General features: G+C 40.5%; 1 protein-coding gene across 14 annotated transcripts in view; it reads left to right on the top strand.

Annotated features, from left to right (window-relative positions):
• Nucleotides 1-26782, top strand: part of LOC108667835 (longitudinals lacking protein) — a 39782-nt gene that overhangs the window by 7086 nt on the left and 5914 nt on the right. The window contains exons 5-6 of one of the 14 annotated variants that reach the window (XM_018154913.2): nucleotides 8759-9405; nucleotides 9944-10007. The exons of 2 other annotated variants lie outside the window; for them this stretch is intronic. In XM_018154913.2, coding sequence (XP_018010402.1) covers nucleotides 8759-9405; nucleotides 9944-9947 — 651 coding nt within the window. In that variant the 3' untranslated portion in view covers nucleotides 9948-10007. 11 more of the 14 variants (XM_018154917.2, XM_018154923.2, XM_018154922.2 and 8 more) reach the window with 11 other exon arrangements.

The raw sequence follows: 26782 nt of genomic DNA, 5'->3' as shown, positions 1-26782 counted from the left end.
CCTTATAAAACTATACATTTATCAAAGTCTAGTAATCCCTATGGCGAATTTCTTGGAAGATGTTGTAGATCAAATTTTCTTCTAATTTTAGTGTGGCTACATCTAAAGAGTTCTGCTCATATCTTTTATCGAACTATCGTCTCTTCCTTCACCAGCTTACTAGCCTTCTAGGGATCATTACGAAGTGTTTCTTCATTGTATTACTTGGATAAGATCTTATCATTTATTGCGATTATTTAATTTTCAAAGAGAAATGAGACGTGATTTTTGGCTTAAGCTAGGCTTATGTGGCAGCGTGAGTGGTGTGGTGGTCCCGGTAGTGGTGCAGTGACGGTGTTGTACTGCCTACAGATGGCGGCGCCCCTCGAGAGCCCCTTGTCTTGGCTCGCTGACCCGGACGTCTCGAGTGCCGTCCTCAGCTCCGCCCCCGGTCGCCTCGCGATAAATAATTTCACTGATGGCGCGGATCTCCTTACTTCACCGCAGTCCTGCTCAGCCACTCGCTTGCTGTCCCCGTCCACTGCTTTCAGCTCCTGTAAATTACCCAAAACTCGACCAGCGTTTGTCGCCGCCTCCGAAATGTCGCTGCCAAAGTTCGACGTGTTTAGGGACGGCTCAGCCCGACGTCAACAACCGTGCATGGAAGCGAGTCCTGCTAAACCGACCATCTCTCCCGACAGATTCATTGACTCGCCTTTATTCCCTGGACTTATGCGTACGCTCTCGTCGGATATTCAACACAATGTGGAAGTCAACGCTCGCGGGGAACGAATATTTTATTGTATGTTTTGTCCATACAACTCGACCCGCTCGGATACTCTCAAGGTTCACATTCGCATCCACACTGGCGAGAAGCCTTACTCCTGCAAGCTGTGCTCCTACCGCTGCAATCAGAAGAGCCAGCTCAGCCGCCACATCGCCTCCAAACACTCCACGCCCTCATGAGTCGTGTAATTTGTGACTAGCTTTGAGCTCCGTTGAGTCCCTTTCTGTAACCGAGTTATGATATGATTGGATACAATTATTTTAATTTGATCTGGTGAAAGATTTGAACGATTTAATTTCGTTGCCATATAATGCACCGATTATTCGAAGTTCTGTTAATCCTGTGTCGTACATTGATTTGCTGCGTGGTTTTTAGTCACATGGATTTGCTTTTTGACCGAACTATTTCAACAGACCAGTTGTGCATGGTTTTGACACTACAGTTCCATTTCTTGGATCTTATAGATGCGCAGAAATAAGCAAATCTGCTATCATCAGTGCACGTTTACAAATTTATTGTATCTGTTTAAGAGTTCAAGCTGCTGCCTTGATTCAATGTTTATGTCGCGCTTTGATATCGACGGACATTGTTACTTAAGTTGACCTTCTTATTTTAGGAAGTTATTGCAGTAAATCGGGTTTGAAACGAGTTTCGATTCCCACCTATCAATTTGCCCCGCTTAAGAGACAATGGTGCACTCCGGCCCAATTAGAAGAACGTATCCCGACAAATTTGATCATAATAACACGAAAGTTGATGGATCTGCGTTAGCATGAGTGAGTGTTGTTGGTGCGCTGCATCACGCCGCTTATTTTATGTGGGCAGGTGTCGCCTGCACCTCCGCGTCTGCCCCTCGCTCGTGCTCTATCATGGAGCACTCACTCGCCCTCTGTGGGGCTGCTCAGCTCCCCTCCTCACTTCTCTTGCCCGCCCTTCGCTTACAACCTCGATGAAGGCAATGTTGACCCAAACAGCACCGTTGCTGCGCTGCTGCGGCTCCGTGAGTTGACCTCTGCTTGCAGTAGCGCCTCTACTGCCCACACTTCGCTATCTCATGAACTGTTTGTGGAGCAACTCAGGCAGGACGCTTGCGCTCGCACTTCCAACTCGGAGCTTATCACGAACGACGCGGCTGCCGCTGTCGTACGTCAGCCTCTTCGCAACGAAGCATCCGGCCGCCCTGGCACTGTCCTTCAGTGTCCTTATTGTTCGTACGCGACGACTTACCTGCACTCACTGCGGCGCCACATCCGTAGCCACACTGGCGAGAAACCTTATCACTGCAACCAGTGCGACAAGAGCTTCAATAAGTCCGATTCTCTGGTTGTGCACAGGAGGGTTCACACCGGCGAGAAACCGTACTCGTGTGATCGTTGCCACTATCGTTGTCGTCAGAAAAGCAATCTTGTGACGCACCAGCTGAAGCACTTGGGACTGAAGTATGCGTGCACCGTGTGCGACTATCGTTCCTATCAAAAAGGACACGTTAAGGTTCATATGTGGAACAGACATAAGATCGTATATGATGGAGGACAGCTTGTGGGTCCTGAAAATTCTGTTCCCCCGAGTTTGAGTGAACTGTAGAGCTGTTTTTTATTTCTATGTTTTCAAGCCATCTTAAGGTAACTCTTATTGATAAAGAGGCGACCATATCGCTGGCTTCTGTCATGTAGTCAATAATGTTTATTATACTCGAAAATTTAACTTAGATGGAAATTTGTTGGAATTTCGGTAGTTAGGTACTCTCGGTCGAAGTTGATATCAAATTTGATGTTGAGTTTCATTCGTTATAATAATGCTAAAAGCAGCTAAAGAATAGTAATTTCCTGCTGTCGACATCTTACTCAATTCTGTGATTCTCGTTTCTGTTTTTTACGCCTTTGCTTACGTGTAAATTTTTGAACTGGTCGGCATGGTGTATCAGTTCACCTTATATTTAACCCATAGCTGCCTAAGTACAGTGTCTAGTGACGATGCCTGGACGTCTCTCGTTTATGAAGCGGTTGTGTAAAAGTCATTATAATTAATGTCCTTGCCTGGTCGCATCTTCTGGAAATAATTGTTAGAAAATCTGTGTTCTAAGATTGCGTATTCCTATTTGCAGTTCTTGCTCTGCGAGTTTTTGCATCTGTAAATAAAAGCTGGCCATGTATTAGAATTTACCTACAAGTATAAACTCATTATTTCTTGTACATTTATTACAATTTTTTTAACTGTGTATATTTCACGGTTATGTCTAGCTTTAAGATCTAAGTCAAGAATACAGTGCAATGGAAAAATGTGGAGTTTCATTTGAGACTCTTTCTCTCTCGGACATCATTTTGTCAGTCTTCCAACTCGGAGCTCATACCGAACGAAGGGGATCCCGCTGTCGTATGTCAGCCTCGGTGGGCATGCAAGTCGTTGAAGCATGCAAGGCTTACATGATGTTGGATGTAATCCTTGACAGTAGTTTGCATGATATGTGCACGTATTGCCGATGAGCGTATGGAACGTCAACTTGACACGATGCTATTCGGACAGAAGTACTGCCGGTTTCCGAGTGCAGCGAGAATTTCGATCCGTCCCGCAAAAGAGTTTTAGACAAGAGTTTAGACGCTTCTGCACTGAAATTTCGGTGCAATATTATGCATTTACGTCAGTACTTAATTACCGTGTATTATTTATTATTGCCCGATGACCGCCCGTGCCAATTTCGTTTATTTTCTTTCGTTTCGATTCTTTGTTTTTATTATGGCGCCTAATTTTTTTCCGTAATTTGAGATAACTACACAATTGATTAATTTTATACATCTATTTACTGAAGAATCCCTTTTTGCAGCAGAGTATGTCCGTTCGCATGATGCATGCCAAAGACATAGTTATACTAGGACGCGTCGTTACTCATGTTGGCTTTAGAATACTTTCGGACATCAAAACACACGTTTGTTATCCATGACAATTTTTTCTACTTCTCACTTTAGTTCAAAACGGTCGAGTTACTAGGAATTGGAACGAGTGTCGAAATGTTGAGTGAAATAATGCAACGTGGTCGCTTCAAAAGTAAATCTTTTTTGTGAAATATTGTTCAACTATGACAAATTATCTATAACTAAACTATCAGTGTTATGATTGTAACGGCGTAACGCATCTATGATTATCTAAAATAAAGACTACTGGAAAGTCACCATGTAAATATTTTGCTTTTTTGCTTTCATCCACTAGGAACGATTCAATAACGGAATTTTCATTCCATAACTATGAATGCCAGTAATTTCTGAATTTTATTTCGGTTTTCAATTTTGTTGCTTCAACTGAATTTTATGGCTGTGGAGCAGCGACTATCCTTATGGCTGTTCCCATCAGGCGAGTGACGTTGAAACAACGTTTAATTAATGTCCACACTCCACTGGGTGATCAGAGATAATTTAAATTGTCATGTCGGTAGGGAGCGGCAGTGCTTGGGACGTTGCCTGCAAGCAGTAGTCGTTCTTAAAGCTGCTATGGCGCTACCTCGCTCCATCCGTCGATCAGGAGGCACGCACTCTCTTAACTGCTTGTGTACGAATGTTCAACGAGCAGTTATCCTTCCAATACCTATTAAACTCGTTGATTGCAAATGGTAGCAGCACTCTCTATGATAAGTACTCCATTGTATTGCATCCGATCGCATATTTGAAACGAAACAAACCACAGTTAACGAGGGTCCGAAATGCATGGTACACTTTACGCGTATTGATTAATATATTGAAGGAGAATGCCTCACTTCAAATGATGTGTGGGTATCTACCTGTTCTGCGCTAATTAACAATCGTTAATCTTATTGCTTGAAGTTTCTTCCAGTTGCATCGTTCGTATACTACTATATCTACAAGAAATAGTTTTGAGCAGATTAACTGTGCCGTGTTTTGGGTCTCATGCACTGTACGTCTCTGCTGTGCAGACCTCGGCCGCGCAGTGGGATCTTTTAGAGCTGCATCATCTCTCCTCACCCGATTACACACTGGGTTCGCATAGCGCGTCCCGCTCCTTTTACCGAAATTCGTCCCATGATAAATCCACACATTGGGCCCGCAACCTCCATGCCGTCGCGCCTAGTGCCAAGATCAACATGAACTCGGGAATTTTTTGGCAATCTACGAAACGTGATCCCATTGTTCTCCGCGAGTTGCGGTGCAGACTATGTCAGTTCAACACGGAGTCCCCAACAGAGTATCAGAAGCACTTGGTGACACAACATCAACAGGATCCACACTCGATACCGTGCCCGGTGTGCGAGTATGTTGCCGTCAGAATAGATAATTTTCGCGTTCATCTCAGGAGACATACTGGGGAGAAGCCCTTCGCTTGTGACTTCTGTTCCTACCGCTGTGCTCACAGCAGCAATCTTAAGGTCCATAGGAAGCGATGTGCCGAGAAGGCTACTAGTACTTTGTTGAACACGGAACTTTTTAAGTAGTCAAAAGATTACGCTCTTTTCCCGAACCCAGATATGCGTTTTTTTGTAATTTGTATTATTTTAACTTAAATAAGCGTTATCATAGCTGTAAACTGCGCCGGATTCCGGCTGAAAATAATATATTTCACCCCCTAAGATGTGTGTATTGCTTCATAGTTCAATTGTGAATTGGATCTCATTGACAATTGCAATAAGTGTTAGTGTCGACTACAGCTCGAAAATTTCTCTATTTAAACTTCACGCGGTTTATTTAGATGTATCGACTTTATTGATGCTATATATTTTACATTGTTAGCGTAGGACGAACCTGCATCACTTAATTTGTGTTTAATTTTATATGTGTAACACTGTATTCGTGTAATGGCCTGAGAAGTGACTGAATGCACTTTGAAAAACTGTCTTCGAAAGTTGGTTGAGAAATACATACGTTGTCTCATTATTTCTTTCACTCGTATGTTCTCAATTGATCACCCCTAAACCAAGTTGTTTGTGAATGCTTACAGTTGGTAGGATTAAATATTTTATTGGTAATAATTCAAGCATAAATATTGTCTGCATTCTGTTTGTTCGCCTCTGCAACTAGCCTTGCAAGTCCTTGCGATTTTGTATGCAATAAGCGATTTTGTATGCGAATATAAGTCATATTATTTGACGGGCATGTTATATGTGAAGAGCCTTTTTATGTACGATGACGTTAGTTGTAAAAGCTCTATTTCTCTCCTGTGAAATTCAATGTGTACCTTTCATTTTAGGTCTTTATCTGATGTAAAAAATATTCGTTTACATACATCTGGAAACGTTACCTTCCCGTGCGAGAAGGAACTTCTCGTTAAATAAAAGTGTGTTGTAACTAACGCCTCTGTCTGTGACGAAGAATCTCATTGATTCAAGGGAGGAAAAAAACCGGAACTGATAAAGTGTGAAACGAATGATAAATATAACTTGTTTAAGTACAATTTTTACCAGTACCTATTATATATAATTTGCTCTTTCTCTGATTTTCTATTATCCTTTGGAAAACTTGCACTACTTGCACTTCAATATCCTGTGTGGAATACTCTCATTACATAGTGCAAATGTAAACGCTTCATAAAAAAGCATTTAACGTGCTAAAAAGCAAGACGATGATCTTTTGGAAGGATTTGTATATAGGATCATGAGGCTCGGCTTCACTAAAACTTCTTCATAGCCAACGTCACAACTGTCCCCGACTGTCCTCAAATCACGCCTTGATCGTAGCAGAGTAAAATGTTCTATCCTCGAGTAGCTTAAGAGTTTGTCTCGTTAAGAAGACCTGGACGACTCGTGGCCCCCAACACTTGGATTTGCTGAGGGATTTCGTTTTTGTGTGCAGGTGAGGCGCGGCAACTACAGCCGTAGCGATCCCTGGCAGCACACCAAGACCTGGATGTCTTCTGACGAGTCTGCTCCCCACTGCAGCGATACGCTACACTTGAATCCTATCGAGGAGTCTCGGCTCAGGTTCACAAACATGGCGACCATAAGCAGTACTGCTGCTAAGATCATCCCTGCCAACGACATCTTGAATGAACTCAGCGGTGGCCGACTTAATCTCAGTGGACCGGTACCCTCGAACTCAGCTACTCTTGCGAGACCACAACCGCCTCACCCGCAGGCCCTGACTCAGGCGTGGATACAACCAAAGAATTTCGCTTTCACTTTCCCCCGCTTGCCGGAATGTATTAAACCAAGGGGAGAACGACGTGGAGGTGTTGTTTACACATGCTCCTGGCCTGATTGCAATCATACGTCCTCTCGACGAGAGCATTTCAAAATTCACATGAGAAGACATACGCGAGAACGACCTTTCCGATGTGATCATTGCGACTATCGCTGTAATCAAAAAGGCCAGCTGAAAAATCATCTACTCTTCAAGCACAGTATCGTGTAGCAGGCTGTTGTATCTACAATGTTACTTACTAAGCGTTTTTTCTCTGTCTCTTCTGTACAAACTTTTAACTTTCGCTTCAGATAAGTTTTTCTTGGTTGAAACGATATCAATGAGCTCGTTCATATTATCCTAAATCATTGTCTAGCGAAAATCCGCTGTTCGAACATTCGGAGCGAAGCGTTGACGACTTCATGAAGACATTAGCAAGAAATCTGCCAATTTCTGGTTTATTTCGGATTTTATTCACGTTATCGTTATCTTATGATTGTAAAGGAAATGAAAACATGAGATATCAATTCTTCGTTTTGAGAGCTTCATGAACTTACGAATTAATCAAGTACACCTTAGATTCTCTTTTGGAACTCTCGATTGCGCATTGTTTTATTAACGTTTTATGTGCGACTTAGACGCATTATTCGGAACTTGGAACTGCGTCACGGATTTTCAATCTTATTTTTCGTTCAGTCAAGACGACTGCGGTCCTACATCGCACACTTCCTTCTTGTTAAAACTTCAAAAAACCTGACGTGAATCATCGATTGCTCGAGTGGTTCGAGAATTTAATGTATAACGTTCGCATGAGTGCCATGAATTTCTTTCAAAGTGGAAAAAAATTTAAAACTTGTATTAACGGTTGAAGGCACCAGGTTAAGATTACAAAGAAGCCAATTTCCTTGTGGTAAGGACGATGTTTTAATTACTAAGGCTCAGAGAATGCAAAAGATTCCTGAAAAATCTTTGAATAATTGTGCTCTTGGGAGATGTAAATGGCAATTTATTCAAAAATATATAGATGATGTACATTTTTATGTGTTTATAATACAAGGGAAAATCACATGTAATAAAACATTTTCCTAATAATAATTTACGTAACAATGACGCGCATATGCACGGAATGCTCTTAATAGTATGCACGCTACTGACGCCAGACGTATGAAAGACCATAGGCTCAATATGCATAAGAAAGATGTTGGTCCGTAGGGACCAACATCCCCTGTTTCTTTTCTGCCCTCCTGCCCAAGACTCGTCAGTGATCCGTCGCAAGGTTCTTTCACTTAAAAATGTAAGGCCACTAATCAGAAACGTTGACGTCATATTATATTCATGTGGATTCTTCGAGTTTATTATTTCACCCGACTACTAATTAGTCGTGCTGCGCGGTACGTTCACATCCCGAGTTTAGTTGTATAAGCATGAATTGCTAGTTCCATTTATTGTATTATAAGATTCTAACGTACGAGATTTCATCATGGAAGGACCATTTGTTGAATGTTTCATTTATCTCGGAACGAAACTCGAACATTTCCTTCTGTCTTATTGTTGCATCATATTGGCGATTAAATTGTTTTAAGGAAATACATAAATATTAGCCAACATCAATGTGCTTCGAAAGCCTAAGTGATCTACCATTTTGTAAATTTACCGATCATCACTACCGATGAATGCAATTTGAGTACGTTGACAGTAATCTCACCGGTATTTACTTGGAAATCCAGCCACGATTTTTAGGTCTTTTTTATATTGTGTTTTGCGTTATCTACCATGATAAGAAGAACAAACATAAGAGTTGCGGAGTCTCCTTAAAGTGATGGCTGTGGTACTGCCTCGTGCTGATGTGGGTCCCCTTCTGTTGCGTTCGCAGATAGCCGTTGCTGAGGACCGCGATGTTATCTGGTGCCCGAAAGCTGGATCTTCTCACCAGCTGAGCTCCCTTCCTTCTAAAGAGTGTCGCAGGGCACGAACCTCTTCAAGTAGAACCGTTTTTCCATCTCTGGATATTTTCGCCACTGCATCTTCTCCTGGATTCGTGCAAAGTGAAACAATGCTTGAGCAGTCGTCTATGTCACGCGGCTCCACGACAGGCGAGCCTAACAGTCTTCAGGCTGCTGAGGATCTCGACAGCATCGTTAGATCCATAGGCACGGAGGATCCTTCACTCATGTCCCTCGTAGGCGCTGCGTTTGGCGGCAATGATGCTGAGCAGCTCCAGCATTATTCAGCGCAAGGCGTTCCTGGGCCTCACACAGATTTTCGTTGCCCCTACTGTACCTACACTTCTAACCGCAAAGATAATCTCAAAACCCATATAAGACGTCACACTGGCGAGAAACCTTACAGCTGTAATATTTGTAGCAAACGATTTACCTGCAAAACCGGCCTCAATATGCATGTAAAAACCCACAGCGATGAAAATATACTTTATTGTCCCCATTGCACGTACCAGACGAGAGCGAAAGTTTGCTTGAAGATTCACATGATGAAGCACAACAGACAGGCTGCGTCCTCCCAGTGAGTGTCGTTGGCTAGGTAGTCTGATTCTTAATGGGTTTATTATGACGGCGATAATGTGTTGCTGCTTGGTGTGTTCCCGATTTTATTATTCTGCAAGAGTTTTTTTTAGTTTTACTCCCTACGTTGTGCTGAAGCTCCCATTCATATACTCGGAAGATGATGCATCAAATTAAAACGCATAGTGATTGGACATTAATACCACTTCAAGTTTGTATATTGCCTGTTCCTGCGGTCGGTAAATCAAACGGAATCATTCAATTTACGACGCATCGCGCATGTTCGTTTAAAGCGGAAGATGAATCTTGAAAAACCTGATAGCTTTATGGTGATGGGCCGCGACTTGGCTATCCTTTATGATACGAGAATCACGATTCAGGTTATCTTTCAAGTGCGTATGTCGGATCAGTGCGGTCGACGACTTACAGGTTTCTATTCTAGTTTTAGGTAGTAAACTATATCAGAAGTATAAGCAGTGTGTTGCCTGAACTCAGCGATGTGCAGATGTGTGATGCCGAGCCTTCTGTTGCGTTTGCAGATAAGCGGACTGGCGTCCACGGTGCCGTGGAGCGGCTCCACAAGCCTCGCCTCCTCTCAAGGCGATCTCGCTCCCAAAACTCAACCCGCGTCCGACGACTTGTCCCTTAACGTCAGTGTGATGGCGGAGGCCGCGTCGGAACCAGCCTTGTCCATGCCAGGCCTCGGCATTGCCGGCTACTCGAGCCAAGGGCACGACGCATCTGCCGACCCTACATTCTTAAATTTGGTGGATTTATTTTGTGCATCCAAAGCTCTGGAACCACCTTTAGCCTCGCATTTCTCAGCGAACGCTGTAGAAACTTTGCCGCTGAATGTTGATTTCCGTACCGTGGCTGGCAAGAACACACAGCAGCAGCATTATCGCGGGCCTACCAGTGATGCCAGCTCGTCCCTCATACAACGGAGAAACTCCAGCGATTCCATTTCCGACTCGTTCTCGTCTCCGCATATCCTCAGTTTGGTCGATCCGTCGTTTCTGCAGTGTCCTTATTGCCCATACCAGACGCAGTGGAAACACAACCTTAAAACACATATCCGCAGGCATACTGGTGAGAAACCTTACCATTGTCACTATTGTGGAAAAGCTTTCGTGTGCAAAACTGGCCTGAACATGCATGTAAAAATACACACAGGCGAGAACTTGTTCAATTGCAGCCAGTGCCCATACCAGACCACTCAGAAGCAAGCGTTGAAGCTCCACGCCGCTAAACATCACAACAATGGTTAACTCTTGTCTTTCCCAACTATTTTACTCGTAGAACTTGGAAAAAAATTAGAAAAATTAACTGGATACCATGCAGTATGCTGTGCCCAATTTGAGTAACTTCAAAATAGTTTTGATTGGAACTGGTATAATTTGGGCGCCAGCATCAATGACGTTTATCATCGAATATTCTTACATGTGATGCGTTTTTGATATTTTCTATTTTTGATTTCTCTCGGCGTGAACTCTAATTTTCTGTCTGTATGTATATCAATCGATGTGTCATTAGTATGAAAGTTGCTGTATTTTCTGAAGTGAAACCGCTAGCTATTTTGTTCAGTAATATTTCATTGATTGAAATCAATGGTAGGTTCATTACCTAAAGCTCCGAGCGCCCGCAGTGGTCGGTTGAAGCCTTGATCTGTACCAGTAATGTGGTTATTGTGGTCTACTTCAAATCTGGGCATTGCATAGGCGTAGCGACGTAAGATAACGGTACATGAAATATTCATACAATTTTACGCCAAAAATGTGGTGCCAGAGAAGATATAGTTGTAGTTTGGTTACCGTACAGTTTATTCTATTTTCGGAATAGCTGTAAGTTATCGTAAATTTTTCGTTTTCATTTTTTTTACGTTTCCAGTAATGTTTTATCTCATTGTGATCGTATTTAATGTTTCAACAACTGACTTAATAGACTCCTGCGTCTCGAAATAATTTTCTCGAAATGAACCGGGACAGACGAAACGAGACGAGAAAATTCCGGGAAAAAAATAACGGGACAGAGGGTAAAATTTGTCCCGGAATAAACATATGAACCGAGACAAGACTTCTGTCCCGGTGTAGCGGTAGCGCCCGCTACATTTAGAGCATGTAGCGGTAGCGGCCGCTATATTTCAAAGTAGCGCTGCCCAGCTCTGTGTAAATGTATGATGGTAAGCCAAAGTTTATACCACATCAATAATTGATTCGTCTCATTATGTCTCGTTAAAATGGCTATAAATTCCGGGAAATTTTAAGGTGCCTATTTTAACCGGGATGTCTCGTCTCGTCTCGGTATCGTCCCGGAATTCCTACGGAGGGCTGAAAATTGTCCCGGTTTTTATTGCGAACCGGGACAGAGCCTGTTGTCTCGTCTCGTCTCGTCTCGGAATAAACAAAATGCCAAACGCAGGAGTCTAACTGACTATCACATTTCTGCAAATTTACATTGATAATTTCGAACCTAATACTTTTTAGAAAAAAAATTTTATTGTGTCATAAAAGCCACTCTTTGAATGAAGAGCCACTCACTTCTATGTCAATGTTTACAATATCATTTATTTGACAAAACAACAACGCATATAAATATGAAATAATATTAAGTCAGAAAAATTTTCAGGACAAATTGCAGTATTGTGATGCATTTACAACGTTTCATGGGACAGTATCACTGGAAGAAACGCAGAGAATAAAGCGTAGCGTATACATTGCATCATGTTCATTGTTAAGATACATTTTTACATTTTTGTTGGGACACGATAAAAGCGAATATCGACAGTATTACTTAGATTATTTTCGCGAATTTACGAACAGAAAAATGTCGTTTTCTATGCTCTTGACTGAAGGGTTTAATGCAAATCAATGCTCTAGTAGGCTGAGACTCTAATCTTCAGAAACTTGGCATCACAGCCTTCTTATGCCGTTTTTCAGCGTTATTTTGAACCTTGCATGAAGTACTGATAAGAGATGCGTGAAACAAGCTCAGTTCACAAGGCGTCCTCAGATAGCGACCGAACTTTGGACCAGAATCTCGTACTTACGCGTTTTAAAAGTACTAAGATATATTTGTGGTAACAATACTGTGTAACCGTAAATCGCTTCTGTGCTCCGTATGCATCTCCCCACTTCTAACAAAAAGTTCTTCGTTTCACCTGTAGGCTAGAATGTTTCCAACTAATCATTTCGATCAACTGATGGCAGCGACTGGCGAAATAGTATATGAATTCCCGCTTTTATCTGCTTCACAATTCATCGCGCTTTTATCTTTCATTCCCGCTTTTAGACAACTGTTCGTCAATATTTATAGCAACACGGAAGTTCATTCTATGTTTGATGTTAATAAGCCGGTTTTGTCGTTATTGCTATGGTTGATAACAAACCCTTGACTCGTATTTAACAGATTCAGTGTGTTAGTCAAACTTAAAACGAAGTGTTTAACGTGAATACAATTCAGTTTCTATGTGAAGAACTGCTAGCTACTTCTTTGTTCCTTTCGTGAGCGATGGAATAGGATTATGAACTTAACATTTGACAAGCGCCGCCTTGTATACGAAGCCTTGCGTTGGCCGTGTTTGCAGCTTGAAACAGGACTTGCTTACTGTAGTCATTATCCTTAGCTATCTAAGTTAAATAAATTACGATCTTTTTCATGCGTGTTTCACTTACCTATCCCCCTCAGTTTATATATATGTGCTCTATTGCCAACTTAGTTATTTGTATCATTCTCTGATGTTAGGTCAAGATTAATGTATGCTATAGTCAGGGTTCCTTCGAGCGTTTCTATTTGACTGGAAATTACTGACCTAAAGGCTCAACTAATTTTGTACCTTAAACAGAACGCTGTTTTGATGAAACTATGTTTTTAGGAATGCCTTTGCTAAAGGTTTTACGTTAGTGAAAATATTATATGTTGAAGTAATCGAAACGCTGTACCTATTGAATTTATGTTGCATGCGGAGAGTGTTGAGTGTGGCTTGTGTGGAGCTGACAGGTTTTCACGTCTTGTGTCATCAGGCGAACTCGACGTCGATCTCGACTCGTCTTGAAGAAGACCGTCTTCGTGGCTTCTGTTCCCGTCCTGGCGCCGCTGCTGCTTTCTCAGCCTCTGCCAGCAAAACTCCAAGTTTTCAAGCACAGTCTACTTCTTCCGGCATCGACAACAAGTTATCGTCATCAACCGAACTTAGTTCCGAACTCTCGCCATACTATCACCAATTGCACGACATTTTACAGGCATCAGCCGCCACGACGAGCGGCGGTAGAGGCCGCGGTGACGCCATAGGCTTCGATGAGTTGTCGGCTGCACGGGATGTTTATGGCATGGCAGGACTGGACTCCAACATCGACACTCGTATTGATCCAAGTCAGTTCGAGACGTACCTCACGGACGCTGGTGTACGGTACTACAAGTGTGGCTGGTGCCAGTACACGTCGCTCAGGAAGGATAACCTCAATGTGCATATCAGGCGACACACGGGAGTCAAGCCACACACTTGCGCAACGTGTGGCAAGAAGTTCTCAGACAGAAGTAACTTCAATGCTCACATGAAGAGACATTACATTGCCATGATGGAGTCCAGCGCACGTGATAGTGAACCTCAACTAAATAGGACATAGTAGTGTTGGCCCGTCAGTTATTTGTCACGACTAAGGAGTTATATTGAAATGTTTGAGATAAAGTTATGACAGCGATTGTTGATCCGGGATCCGTTTTACTAATCCATTTACTTGAGAACAAAATCAAGCTACATTAGGTGCGACACCGATGTTTATTGCACGTTTCTCAAGAATTAATAGCGTCTTTATTGCTCGTATAGGGAATCATTTTCACACTTATTTGAAATTGATTTAATTGATCACTATTTATTTTTCTTGCAAATTTTCGCCCATAAGTAATATGGGCTTAATTTTGTGATTGACAAGTGACATAAAACATAAAGGACTTTTATATGCATTTGACGCTATTCCATTATTCTAATTTCATATTATTTCAAGTCTATAGAAAAAAGTTTGCTCGAAGTTGAAATAGAAATTTCCCGTTGATTTTTTTTTATTTATTTTTTTTAAAGTCGTTACGCTCTGACGTCTCAGTGATTGTTCTGGAATTTGTGCAGAGGAGTCACGAAAATCTTCAGAACATATATTTTAGAGCCGTACCGTTGAGGTATTTTACCAAAGCTTGATGTACCTCATTCGTGAGAGGCCCGGATCTTATCTTTTGATTCTACGATCCTCGTCTGCTGTGCTCTTCCATCTCTTCTTTTCAACGTGAATGTGTATGGTACCTTGATCTTTTTTTGCGCCTTTAGAGTCTTTGAATAATAATTATTGTGTAGTCAAACTTCGTGTGCATCCGAGTTTAGAAACGTTTAATGTTTCTGCGTTTCTCATTACATTGAAAATTGTTCGAAAACTTCATTGATTGTTCGGATGATTTCATTTACCGTCCTCATTCATCCCTCCATAATGCATACTTATGATAATTGTGTACAAATATTGGCAATTGTGTTTTTGATGTTTTGGTTTCAGACAACTTCAGAATAATCATTGATCCACATTTTTATGCATCAAAAACGGACGATAAATGCAATAGCGGAAATGTTAAGTTTGTACGCCAAAAAAAAAGATGAATCCACAGTCCCTCAACTTCACTCGTATGTTTCGATCGATCAATATTTTTGTGGGTGATGCTACTGATGGTGCGGGCGTGGAGATGAAATAAGATAGCGGGGAAACTCAACCTGTCACCTGCCTTCTTCTTGGATACCTGCGAGCAAATGGCGTTGTGCGCTTGGTAGTTGCAGAGATAGCGTTACCGTTGTTACCTCAAAAACTCTCCGCGGGCCGACAAAGTCTCAACACTTGCAACGAAAATATAACCATATTAGTATTAATAAAGTTCGCCACTTTGTATTTATATGAGATTTGCCAATTTATTGATTTCAGTTCTTCGTTTCTTAGTATTTTGAGTTGACGCCAAGGGGATTGGTCGTTGAATTTTCGTTAGAGGGAATCGCAAGTGAGAATATTTATATCTACAACTGATGATCCAGGTTAAATATATTTTACGCTTTTATCCCGGACAAAGAATGTTCAATTGGTCATGTTGCTGCTTGAGACTTGCCCACTGTTTATTACTAAGCATCCAAACTGCGCTCAGATATCTGTGCTCCACAAATCATTCCATTTGCAATCAGAAGTAAAAATACATTTATAATACCGGAAATTTTGCAGCGTTATTTTATCCCTCAACGTTTTTTTTTTTGCACCAGTCTATTATCAATGTGACAATTTTTTACCAAATATCTACGTTATACATAACGCAGGGCCTCATGTTCCAGCAGAGTTCATATGTTCCTTGTGGATGCGGGAAGTTCATCTCATCGCAAGAAACTCATCATTCGGATAATATTTTTTTTCCAAAACACTGTTCCTTGATTTATTCGCTTAATTGTGTGTACACTAACAATCACGGAGTTATTTCCTTTTATATCACTTGTGATATTTTAACAGTATATGCCAAATCTCTGGTATAAGCCACATCTCAAATTGTTATATCACATCATTATTTGTGTAAAACTTGTCACTCAAAGCGCACGATGGTGCGGTTCATAACGGCGCAGGACTGTTGTGTGCCTAGAGGTCCGATGCTGTGCAAACAAAACGTGAATTATAGCATGTGCATGAAGAGAGTTAAGGGTAAGATATGGGTTGTGTGCCACTGATTGTAGCGTTCATATGATGCCGTAGACGTGATATATCGTATCGAAGTACGTACTACTGATGGGCAGAGGTTTGTGACTTCTTTCCTCTGTGGCAGGTGACGTGTGCTTCGAAAAAGCAGCAGCGCATTGCTAGAGACTCAACTCATGGCGTGACCAGCAGTCACCCGGTAACTCTTCACGACTCTCAGCTCTTCAATTGGGACGAACAGGCTTCTGTTGGTGCTAGTAACCTTGCCGGGTACTCCACTGCTGCCACTGCTTCCCTTAACTTCCCTCATGATGTCTTATCAACTGATGCTGCCACACCTGCGCCTGAGGATGGCTCTTACATTTGCACCCAGTGCCCCTTCGTTACTTCGAGTCAGACGGATTACCAAGTGCACAACTTCACTATGCACGCTCGGGCTCCAAGTTACATTTATTGTCCCTATTGTGAATACAAGACTTTTAAGGCCAGGAAAGAACATCTGGTTATTCACATCAGGCGGCACACGGGAGAGAAGCCATTCAAGTGTGCAATTTGTTCGAAGGCTTTCGCAAGCAAGAGTGACCTGACAGTGCACGAAAAACTACACTCCGGCGACAAACAGTTCAAGTGTTCTCACTGTCCCTATCGAGCCTATAGGAAAGCTTCCATTCGCTTGCATTCTGTTAACGTCCATGGCAAAGAGTGAACTTGGCGATAAAGCCTGATTAGATCATTATGTTCTATGATGTACCTTATTTTGAGAAGTCTTGTTAAGATCACAAACCTGTACGCCTGTAGTGAGTAGATGGCTGGCTCAAATTTGCCTGGGTTCATTCTATAAAATGAAAGTTTACCTGCTCCTTGTTAGTACAGTTTTTTGCTTGCTAATTTTCGTGGTTAGATAAAAATGATGAATAAATAATTTGATGAAAATAAATAATTTATATTAAGTCCATGCTGCATTTTGCTCTGTGTCAGCGAAGAAAGACCACATTCACGTTACAGTTAATTTTATTGTAATGATCTGCCCTGAGCTGTCACGATTTACTACGGATATTTTCGCTTATTTTTTGAGTAAATTATTGCCTAAAATGTTTCCGACGTATTGTGAAGTGTGATATGAAGATTGCAGCGTGAAAATGTTTCTCATCTATGCAAGAGAGATTTGAATGAATGTTTTTTCGGGGTTTCTGACTTCCATAGTGCATAATATGAAGCGAAAACTGATGTTATCATTAAATCTATTAATCTACTATAGTCAATAAGATGAAAGGCTCTCGTTTACTATTTTCTCGCGATTTCTCGTTCTTGCTCTACGGCAAAAAAATGTATGCATGGCATGTGCATCATATATATATATATGTATATATTTATACCCCTAAGAAAATTGTTCGTTCCTGATTTACGATATGTGTAGAGTAATTAAACTTGTTTGCCTTAGCTTTAATTTTAAATTATAATAAACGTTTGCACTCTCCTTGTAATTTTTTCCACCAAGTGAGTGTTGGTTGACTTCATAGTAATTTTGGTTGAAATTTGTTTCTAATTTATTACCTACTGATAAATAGAATGAAGTCTTACTTATCTTGATTTTGTCATTGGACAAAATATTTAAGAGTATGACGGTTGTCTGAAGTGAGTCATCGTCACTTAATAATAATTATTGAGTCGTTTTTTTTTCGTCTGAAAATGAGAGCGAATCACTAATGAAGAAATGACTGAATTTATAATTAAAGTTCTGATATTTTATTGTATATTTTCGGAGCAATGAACTTCCGCCTACTGCGATAGCTCACGGAGTTGTTTTCGGCTTTAAAATTTTTTAACAAGGAAAAATTACTTGTGTGCGTTTGAGAATTTACGATTAGCTAGCGAGTTCAGCTTACTGTGTCGATATTTCGCTTTATAAAGGCTAAAAATATCGTCGATTAAAAAAAAATTGATGGTAAATGCGCACTGAATGTACGGTATTATTGTATTAACACTAGAAGCTAATTTGTACTGAATTTTGAAGGTTGAAAAAATAAACGGTGACTACCTTTGAAAAATTGCAAGTGCTTTTACGTGCGTTTCGGTGTCATGAAATCTACGTGCACGTGCAAGGAAAGCATTTAGCAAATGATTTGTATAGAGGGCAGACAGACCATGCATTGCAGTCTTCGGCTCACACGCTCTTTCTCTTCCCTTCAGGACTTCGCGCGATCTCTTCCTGTAGCGCGGTCCGCTGCAGATATCGCCTATGCTTCCCCCGACACCGACGCTGTCACTGGCGCCATACGTTATCATTGCATGCACTGCTCGCACATCTCGCTCGACCACGAACAACACAAGCAACACGAAGCACAGCATCGCGCTCAAGGCGTTCATACTGAGACTTACACCTATCATCAACCACAGTCAGCGCCATACGGAATACATCCCTGCGAGTCCACCGACTTGGAGTTGCAAATGTTGTCTCGAGTTCTTCAGAGCCCGCTTTCTTCATCCTCTATGGACGGTAGCGTAACGGATACGGTGGCTCTTACTAACGCTGCCTTGAGAAGTGGTGGCTGTCCTTACTGCAATTTCATATCTCCTGATCCCGTAGTGTTAAGCTCGCACGTTCGCAGTTCGCACTCATCGGCAAACAAACCGTACTCGTGTCCTGTTTGCTCACGGGGATTTTCTCGTAAGAATAACCTGCAGGTGCACATGCGGATACACACAGGCGAGAAGCCGTTCGGTTGCCCTCACTGCTCCTACCGATCGTCACAGAAAAGCAACCTCAAGTTACACATTCTCAGCCACAGCGAGATCAAGCCGTACGCTTGTCCCTATTGCGATCACAGATCCTCACAAAAAATTAATCTTAAAATGCATGTCTACAAAAAACATCCCGCGCTCGTCCAGTCAGCAACGACTTAAATATCAGTTCATGTAACTACAATTATTATATATATTGGCGAAATGTACCAACCGCGTCTACTCCTTTCATTACTCAGTACGGCTGCATCCTTCTCAAATACGGTCAAGTAAGGCCTTTGTAAAGGACCTCGTTCCGCTTTCGGTCTCAGTGCCATCGTTTGATCCCACTTCAACATCGGCATAAGGAATAAAAGCTGCGCATCATATTATTAAAAAATTTCAGATCTTGTAAATTAAGCTTGAGCTGGATCTTACTAGACATCTTTTTGTGCACAGCTTATTTGCAAGGAAGTATTCCGAATACCAGTGTTCAATTTATTTATTGACTCCTGGCATTGCTGCAGCCACGATTAGCGGTGAAAAAATGTCACAGTTACAGTCGCTCCTGTTAGCAAACCTAAAAATGTTCCATGATAATATGCGACGAAGTGATGAGTAAAAAGAGACCAGCGCACCTTTTCTGAATTATGGAAAACCTTGAAATGTAACGTCTCTGATGATTCCATTCCTCAGTCATGGACTTAGGTACAATAATTTAAGTGTTATGCATTGGCTCTCTAGTGTTGAACTTCTTTCTATTCGCGGCTTTCAGCTGGGAAACATCAGCAGTGATGAAAAATAGTCTATAGTTTGAGTTTCTGTACTGGACAGTGAAGTTATCACGGAGTAGCTTCACCAGATTGGAGATGAATCAACAATGTTACTAATTCTACTAATCTCGTGATTTTTGTCACCTTTGGCTAGTTATATTCATCAGTTTTAATTTTACATCAACTGGATTTGAAGTTTTCCCGTGTGAATTACCTTTTTGTGACTAGTCTGAAAATGAAAAGTAACAGAACGGACGTAAATATTTATTGATGTGACAGAGTTGCTTAATCCCTCAGTAGTTTTGTGGCAAGTTTGTCGTACGTCTTCCAGATATTGAATGGTCAGTAATTCAATATTAGTTAATCTTCTTATCATTTATTGTTATATTCATTTTATTTATTTAGTCCTCTGAACGCTGCGTGTGTTAATATTTTGTACTGTTTCTTATGACGCCATCGGGTGAGGGCGGATCATAATTAGATAATTTATTCATCTTATTATCGTTAGGCCGTTCACATGAGCCAATCACGTAGCCAACGTGTCGGCTTCCCTGGGTATTCTGAGTCGTGAGGTTGTGCGCAACTGCTAATACATTACATGCATGATTTCTCTCAGTAATGCAGTTTTTTCGTGTTTCACATTTGGCTTTTACGCTAAGAACTGTGTCACATGACAATGGATTTTATAATTTATGACTGCGTACTGCTATTCGCGCTCTTTAACTTTTATTTCTTATTGCAGTCGTGCAGTCGACAAGTTTCGGACTGGAAATTCATTGCACTAACAATAACGTAATTCGTTTTAACGATAACGATACTATTGTAAAATGTGATTCATTGTTAAATTTTAGGCCTGAAACAGCCAGCAAATATTCGGTTATGTTTGTGTGGTCAAATACAAGTTTTTCGATGCGTCAGTTTGTTTTCCTACTTCCTGATCTCTATCTGAAAGTAATTAATTCATGTACGTGAACGTTACTTTCTATTTAAGGCGAATGGCGACTTGGGAAAAAATGCAACTTGAAATCGGCTAAATATTATACTTATAGTACTTAATTACATTATTCGCCAATACATTTTTTATATGTTTTGGATATTTCCAAACAAATTCATGCAGGGTTCACTCCGTGCGGATGCGATCCCTTCATCGTTATGATATTCCACACTGACTCGCGGTCTAACAGGTGTGAACCCGAAATTATTCTGCACTTATTTTGCAGCATTAGAATACCGTGATGTGCAATTCGAGCGCTGGTTAAGTTATACATGAAATTTATTTAAACTTCTTTTTCGAGAGGAAATTGAGATAACGTGAATATTTTAATAAATGTGAGTGTTAGTCTAACATATTTTTTGATCACGTTGTTGTCAAATACCTTTCGGTTGACTAATAAATAGACAATCATTACGGCAGGCTAAAATGATAGTCTTCGCGATGCCTTTCTAGTATTAATCTGCCTTTACAATCAAGGCTTGTGAGATTCCAGAACAATTAATCGTTGTTTGAATTGTATTATTACAATCTACTTATCAACATTTCTTTTCTTCTGGAAACTTCCTCTCCATCCATTATATTTTAAAACTAACATTTGATCAACGCATTCGAATTTGCGCAAACTATGAGCGGAAGTATTTACTGGCATTTTTTTTAGTTTTCTTGGTTAGAAGCTGATGGTGGCATAGGAAAAAAGAATGGTATCCTGTTTCAACCTAAATTGGGTAGTTTTGTTACGTGAACTTTCTAGCATTTTAGAACATGGGATGGAATTTAGAACGGAAGTCGATCAATTGTCTCGTGTTACATTTTAGGTAAAAGCGCGCGCAACTTCTGTTGATGAGAGTGGTCGTTTCTTGCAGGGCTCATTCGTTTTGTCTTCCTTGGGAGGCGATGTCGGGTCCCTGCAAAATCGGGACTTGGCTTTCTGGCGAAACTTTCCATCGGAACCCCTCGGTCTGTGCGAAACAAGCTTTCTTCCGCCCACCTCAGAGCCGTCGAGCAGTTCAGCGCCGGCAGACCGCTGTCCCTACTGTCCATATCAGTCCTACATAATGCGGAACCTGGAGGCGCACATCCGAACTCATTCTCAAGAAGCTCCATATGCCTGCCCGGTGTGCCCATACCGGTCGTCGCAAGCCGGCAACCTTAAGACACACTTGAGGAAGCACACTGGCGAGAGACCTTTCCACTGTCCCGTGTGTCAGAAAAGTTTTGGCCATCACAAGACTCTGCACAAACATTTCAATGTTCATAAAGATTGTCCTATGGTCACCTGCCCGCACTGTTCTTCGTTGAAAGTTTAGCGAACCCGAGTGCAAACTGTGATTTGATTTTAAAATAGTGACGACAGCAAAGTTAATGTTTGACTGTTGGTTGCGTATCAATGAGTTCTATGTCGGAAAATCATTCTCTAAAGATTGAAAGTAAGCTTGAATATCATGATTACTCATCAATAAAATGATATTTTACTGTACGAGGTTTTCATATTCTTCTGGCTGACAGTTTTTTTAATACATTCGATATTCAGATCCCATTTTAAAACTAAATATTATTTAGACATATTTTTTAGACTCGTACCTTTTTATTTAATATATAAGTGTTTTAGTTTTACATTCAGGTTTTATAGTGACCTCCATGTCATAGGCCTCCAGAAATTATTTCTGCATTACTCTGAAATATTTTTACCTACTTCAAGTTGACGGTTTACCATCTTCCACAGGTTTTTTCCTGTAGAACGTGTAGAAATTTAAAACCGCAAAAAAGTGTCTCTCATACGAATTTCTGTGTCCGTTCTCGTCGTGCCAGATAAATATATATACTTGACATGATTTTTAAATGTGAAAACCATGCGCGGCTTGGTTATTTTTCTGTTATCTGATTTTAAGATCGATGCTCCCACAACCTGTATTTGTGAGCTTGACGAATCTGCAAGTATATTCGTTGTTGCATTTTAGTTAGTGTCTTGGTCCGTGTTTCCTGACGTGAGAAAAAAGATATTACCTCTCGAGCGGGAGTCATGTATTTACTCTCAATAATGAACCCTTCTTTCGTTTCCAAAGTTTTGTATTCGTACACACTTTCTTGTGTGTACGAGTCCAGGTGTATTAATTATGTCGTATGATGAGTCCTTTCCTTTCTGTGTTAGTTATTATAACAATTGTGGTTTATTTGACGAATATATTTAGCGTGGGTTCTGCATTTTATGATAGACAGGACAATATTTCATTATTAATGATCTCTTTGTGGCCAAAAATATTTAATGAGAGTGACTTCTTAAGAATCTTTAGTGAACGCTTCGTAACTCATTAAAAGATTAAACCTTTGCTGCCCGACTGTCTATTTTGAACTGAAGTTTATCCGACACTCGATGAGCATGTATTATTTATTAGAAGATGAGATGATTATCTTATTACGTTATACACTACGTTATGTACTATTAGGGTCTGTACATAGCTGAGGTTCGACGTCTCATTTAGTGTTCATGCATAATGTTATATTATTTTATCTAAGCGAACTATGCATAAACGAAACGTTTCTTTATTTGTTACTGAGATCTTACATTGAAAGTATTTCTGCTCTTGTGAAGTTCTATTGCTTTTTCAGGAACTCCAGACAAGCTGAATTGTGTCTCGCACTGCAGTCAGTATAGGCGTGATTATTGTGCTGAAATTCCACTTTAAAGATGATTTTAAGACTTTGCAGGAGAACTTTAATGTATTCATAGCGGAATAGATAAGTTTTTCAATTGAAATTGTTGAATAGCGTATTTCTATGGAGGATTGATTTGCATGTATAAAAATATAATAATGTAGGACTGGGTTGTTATGGGACCTTTGCCTTCTTTTTTGCTGCCTTGCTAAATTCAAGTTCTGTGTTTTCAGTATGGTTTTTGACTCAACTTCTACATTGTCGTGTTACTCGTATTAGGAAAAATTCTAAGATATATTTAAAGGAAACATTTACGTAATATCGGTCATTTCATTTTATCCGCAGTTTACACATGTAGTTCTTCATTAATACTAATGCGGCAGGATAGTTAATATCGATCGTTACGCTAGTTCGTGTGATTATGTAACCGCTGTGTGGCTACGTCGAGATTTTGGTTCTCATTACTAGCGCAACAATAATTTGGAAATTACCCGGCAAAAAACTGGCGGCTGCCGTTTCAAATATTCCACAAACGTACCGCCTTCGCCGGCACACTCATAGTGTCAATTATATCGATCGTCTTTTATTAAATAATTCGCTATTTCCGATTAGAGAATCTAAATTCACGAGGCAAGCACGATGGGGCTTTTGAGTGAACCTTTCGATTGCTGTATAGAATTAACGTTCATCGCTCATAACCTCACACACGAGACTTTATAAGCCTGAAGCCGCAAAGATTCTTCCATCCAATTATACCTTATTGGTGATCGTGTTTCAAAACAAAGTTAGCAAGAAGGACAAGCATTACAGCGCCGTGTTCTCTGCCCGACAGATGCTGCAGTGCATCTCTCTGCTCTACGACCTGCCGTCGAATAACCAAGAAGAACTCCACAACTCTGCTTATGAAGACCGCGCTCTCTCATCCTCTTCCTGCTTAAGCTCACGATGTCCTCAATGTCCCTTTGAAAGTAGCCAGCCCAAGTTCCTCCAAGCGCACATCAGGACGCACTCTCAGGAACGTAGTTTCCGATGCAGTCACTGCCCTTATGTCACTAATAGGCTTTCTAACCTCAAGACCCACTACCGCCGACACACTGGTGAAAAACCCTACAGGTGTGCCGCTTGCCCCAAGACGTTCTCCCTCCACCAGTCCATGCATTCTCACATGCACGCTCGCCACCTTGAAGTTGCAATACAGTTACTAGAGAATTGCACTTATTGCAGGAAGAGGCAAGCAAATGTTGCGTACGTTGAAGTTGACAGAGATTATTAATACTTCTTTTTTGAACTGAAAAAAACTTCACTTTCAATAACTCGATTTCGGCTTCTACTTACCCCTAAATTAAAAAATATAATATGACTACCGTACTGCCGTATGGGAAACTTGATTCAATTCTTCGTTAAACAAACATGCATTTTTGATCATCCGTTTTCTCGAACTTCTCATTAGAGCTGATTTTAAGTTAACAATTAGCATTACAAGACTCGTGCGTCGCTTTTGTTCAATACAGCATCTTGCCTTGCGATTTGTAACGTTATTTCCCTCACAGAGGTCTTCTGATAGTCGTTTATGCTCGTCAGAAATTCTATGGGATTTTATCTCTGTGAGATGCTAATGTTGCTCCTCACTTCAAACGGCCAGTCATTTCAGATCTTTTGTCTCTTGTTGATGCTAAACTTTCTATGATTCGGGAAATTCTCTTTAATTTAGACCTCTCACGATGTTGGGATGTGTATTCTCGACGTCCGATACGAGCTATCCTGATAGTATATAAGCGCTGGTAAACCATGTGCCAATAAACTAACAAGTTTATTGGCACTAACAAGCGCTGGTAAACCATGTGCCAATAAACTATGACTGAACTGAGAATAGAAGCTCTATATATATAAGTTAATTGCACTCAAACTGCTCGCATAAACGCTATAATGATTTCATTCATGCCCATGTGCCTGCCTCTGTGAAATATACTTAAGTTGTTATTATTTAGCTATTTGAATATTCTTGGGCTTTGATTGTATAGGGATGCTAGTTTGATAGTCATCCGCCACTGTTGCTCTCTTTCATTAGGTAGAATATTACTTTTGGATTGCTTTACGCAATCATCACAGAAAAATGAGGATACTCTTTATTGTTTTATTACTTGGTCCATTAAGCCTTACAGACTTGACATTTACTCTATAGGTAAATCATGTTCTTACCAGGGTACAATTTTTCAGCTGAATATGTGCAAGCAGTGCCTACAAGAAATATTGTTGTAGAATATTCAGTTGAGTGTTATGTGGATCATTAATTTTTTGGACTGGGTAGAATGGAAGTCGTTTTTGCCTCGAAACGGTGAATCAACTCTAAACATCTGGGTCGAACTGTTTCTGAATAATCATTCACGAGTACACCCTTAAACTCTCAACGGATTATAAGATGATTTTTCATTTTTTTTCATTTTCACAAGACCTTTCAGCATTTCACGCTGTTTATTGTGAGCTACAGTAAGTGATTATGTACAAGTTATTGATCTTTTTTTTCTGCTGGAATACTTCAACCTCTGTTGAAACGTTAGTTCGCGTACCATAAGTTCTTTAGCGACTTACTTCGAAAATCATCTTATTATTCAGATTACTTATAATTCAATTTAAATCTTCCTGTATGGATATGAATTTTTCATCACTCGTGTATGTCGGTCTTAATGCAGCAAACAACTGGCAGTGAGTTGTTTATCTTGTAAATCTGGGCCATGACTTAAGAGGAATAATTTTAAAGTGATTTCGATGCGGCACAAAATATAATATTTAAACCACATTTCAAAACCTTCAGGAAAATGTTTTGTTGCGTATAGTATATGATTTAGGACGCATACATTATGCTTCATCTTTGTATTTCAAAATTGATAACAAACGTGAAAACCTGAGCTGCTACTTTTGTTTCCTTCCTTACAATTTACTTTTCGTTGCTATCAACCTGAATAGAAGAAGCATCTCCACGCCTCGAAACAATTTGCACGTTTTAATTACCATAAAATTTAGTATCTTGTGATAAGAGAAAATTCGTTAATTTAATATACAGCTGAACAAAAATTCATTGCTGGCACCTGCTCACCGTAGCGCTTGCGATCTGCGAATATCAATACAATGCGCGTGTATCATTAAATTACCGATTCAATCAGTTACCGTTTTTCTGTTGGCAAAAAATCACTGTCATTTTTGCAGTATATTTTTAGCTCGAAAATTCTAAAGTATTTGCGTGGTAGAATAACTATTTTTAAAATAAATTTTTGCCTGAGGACTAAAATTGCCGAAGAAGAAAGTGCAAACCTTTCAATGCAAACTTACAAGAAACTTGGAACAAAGTCCAATTGATAATTTAAATCTGATTTTTTTCCACTTAATATGGGGTGACCAAAGGTGCGGAATGGTACTCACTATGGTAGGACCAAAGGTACTGAATTTTGCTACTGTTGTAAGTAAAAATGTTCCATGTGAAACGAGTTTGTAATGAACCTCTGAGATCGACGTCTGCTGCAGCTCTTCATTAGTGTTCCGTTT

This window comes from Hyalella azteca, unplaced genomic scaffold (genome assembly GCF_000764305.2).
Source record: "Hyalella azteca isolate HAZT.00-mixed unplaced genomic scaffold, Hazt_2.0.2 contig8176, whole genome shotgun sequence".
NCBI classification, from domain to species: Eukaryota; Metazoa; Arthropoda; class Malacostraca; order Amphipoda; family Hyalellidae; genus Hyalella; species Hyalella azteca.
This window is presented reverse-complemented; position numbering and strand designations above follow the sequence as displayed.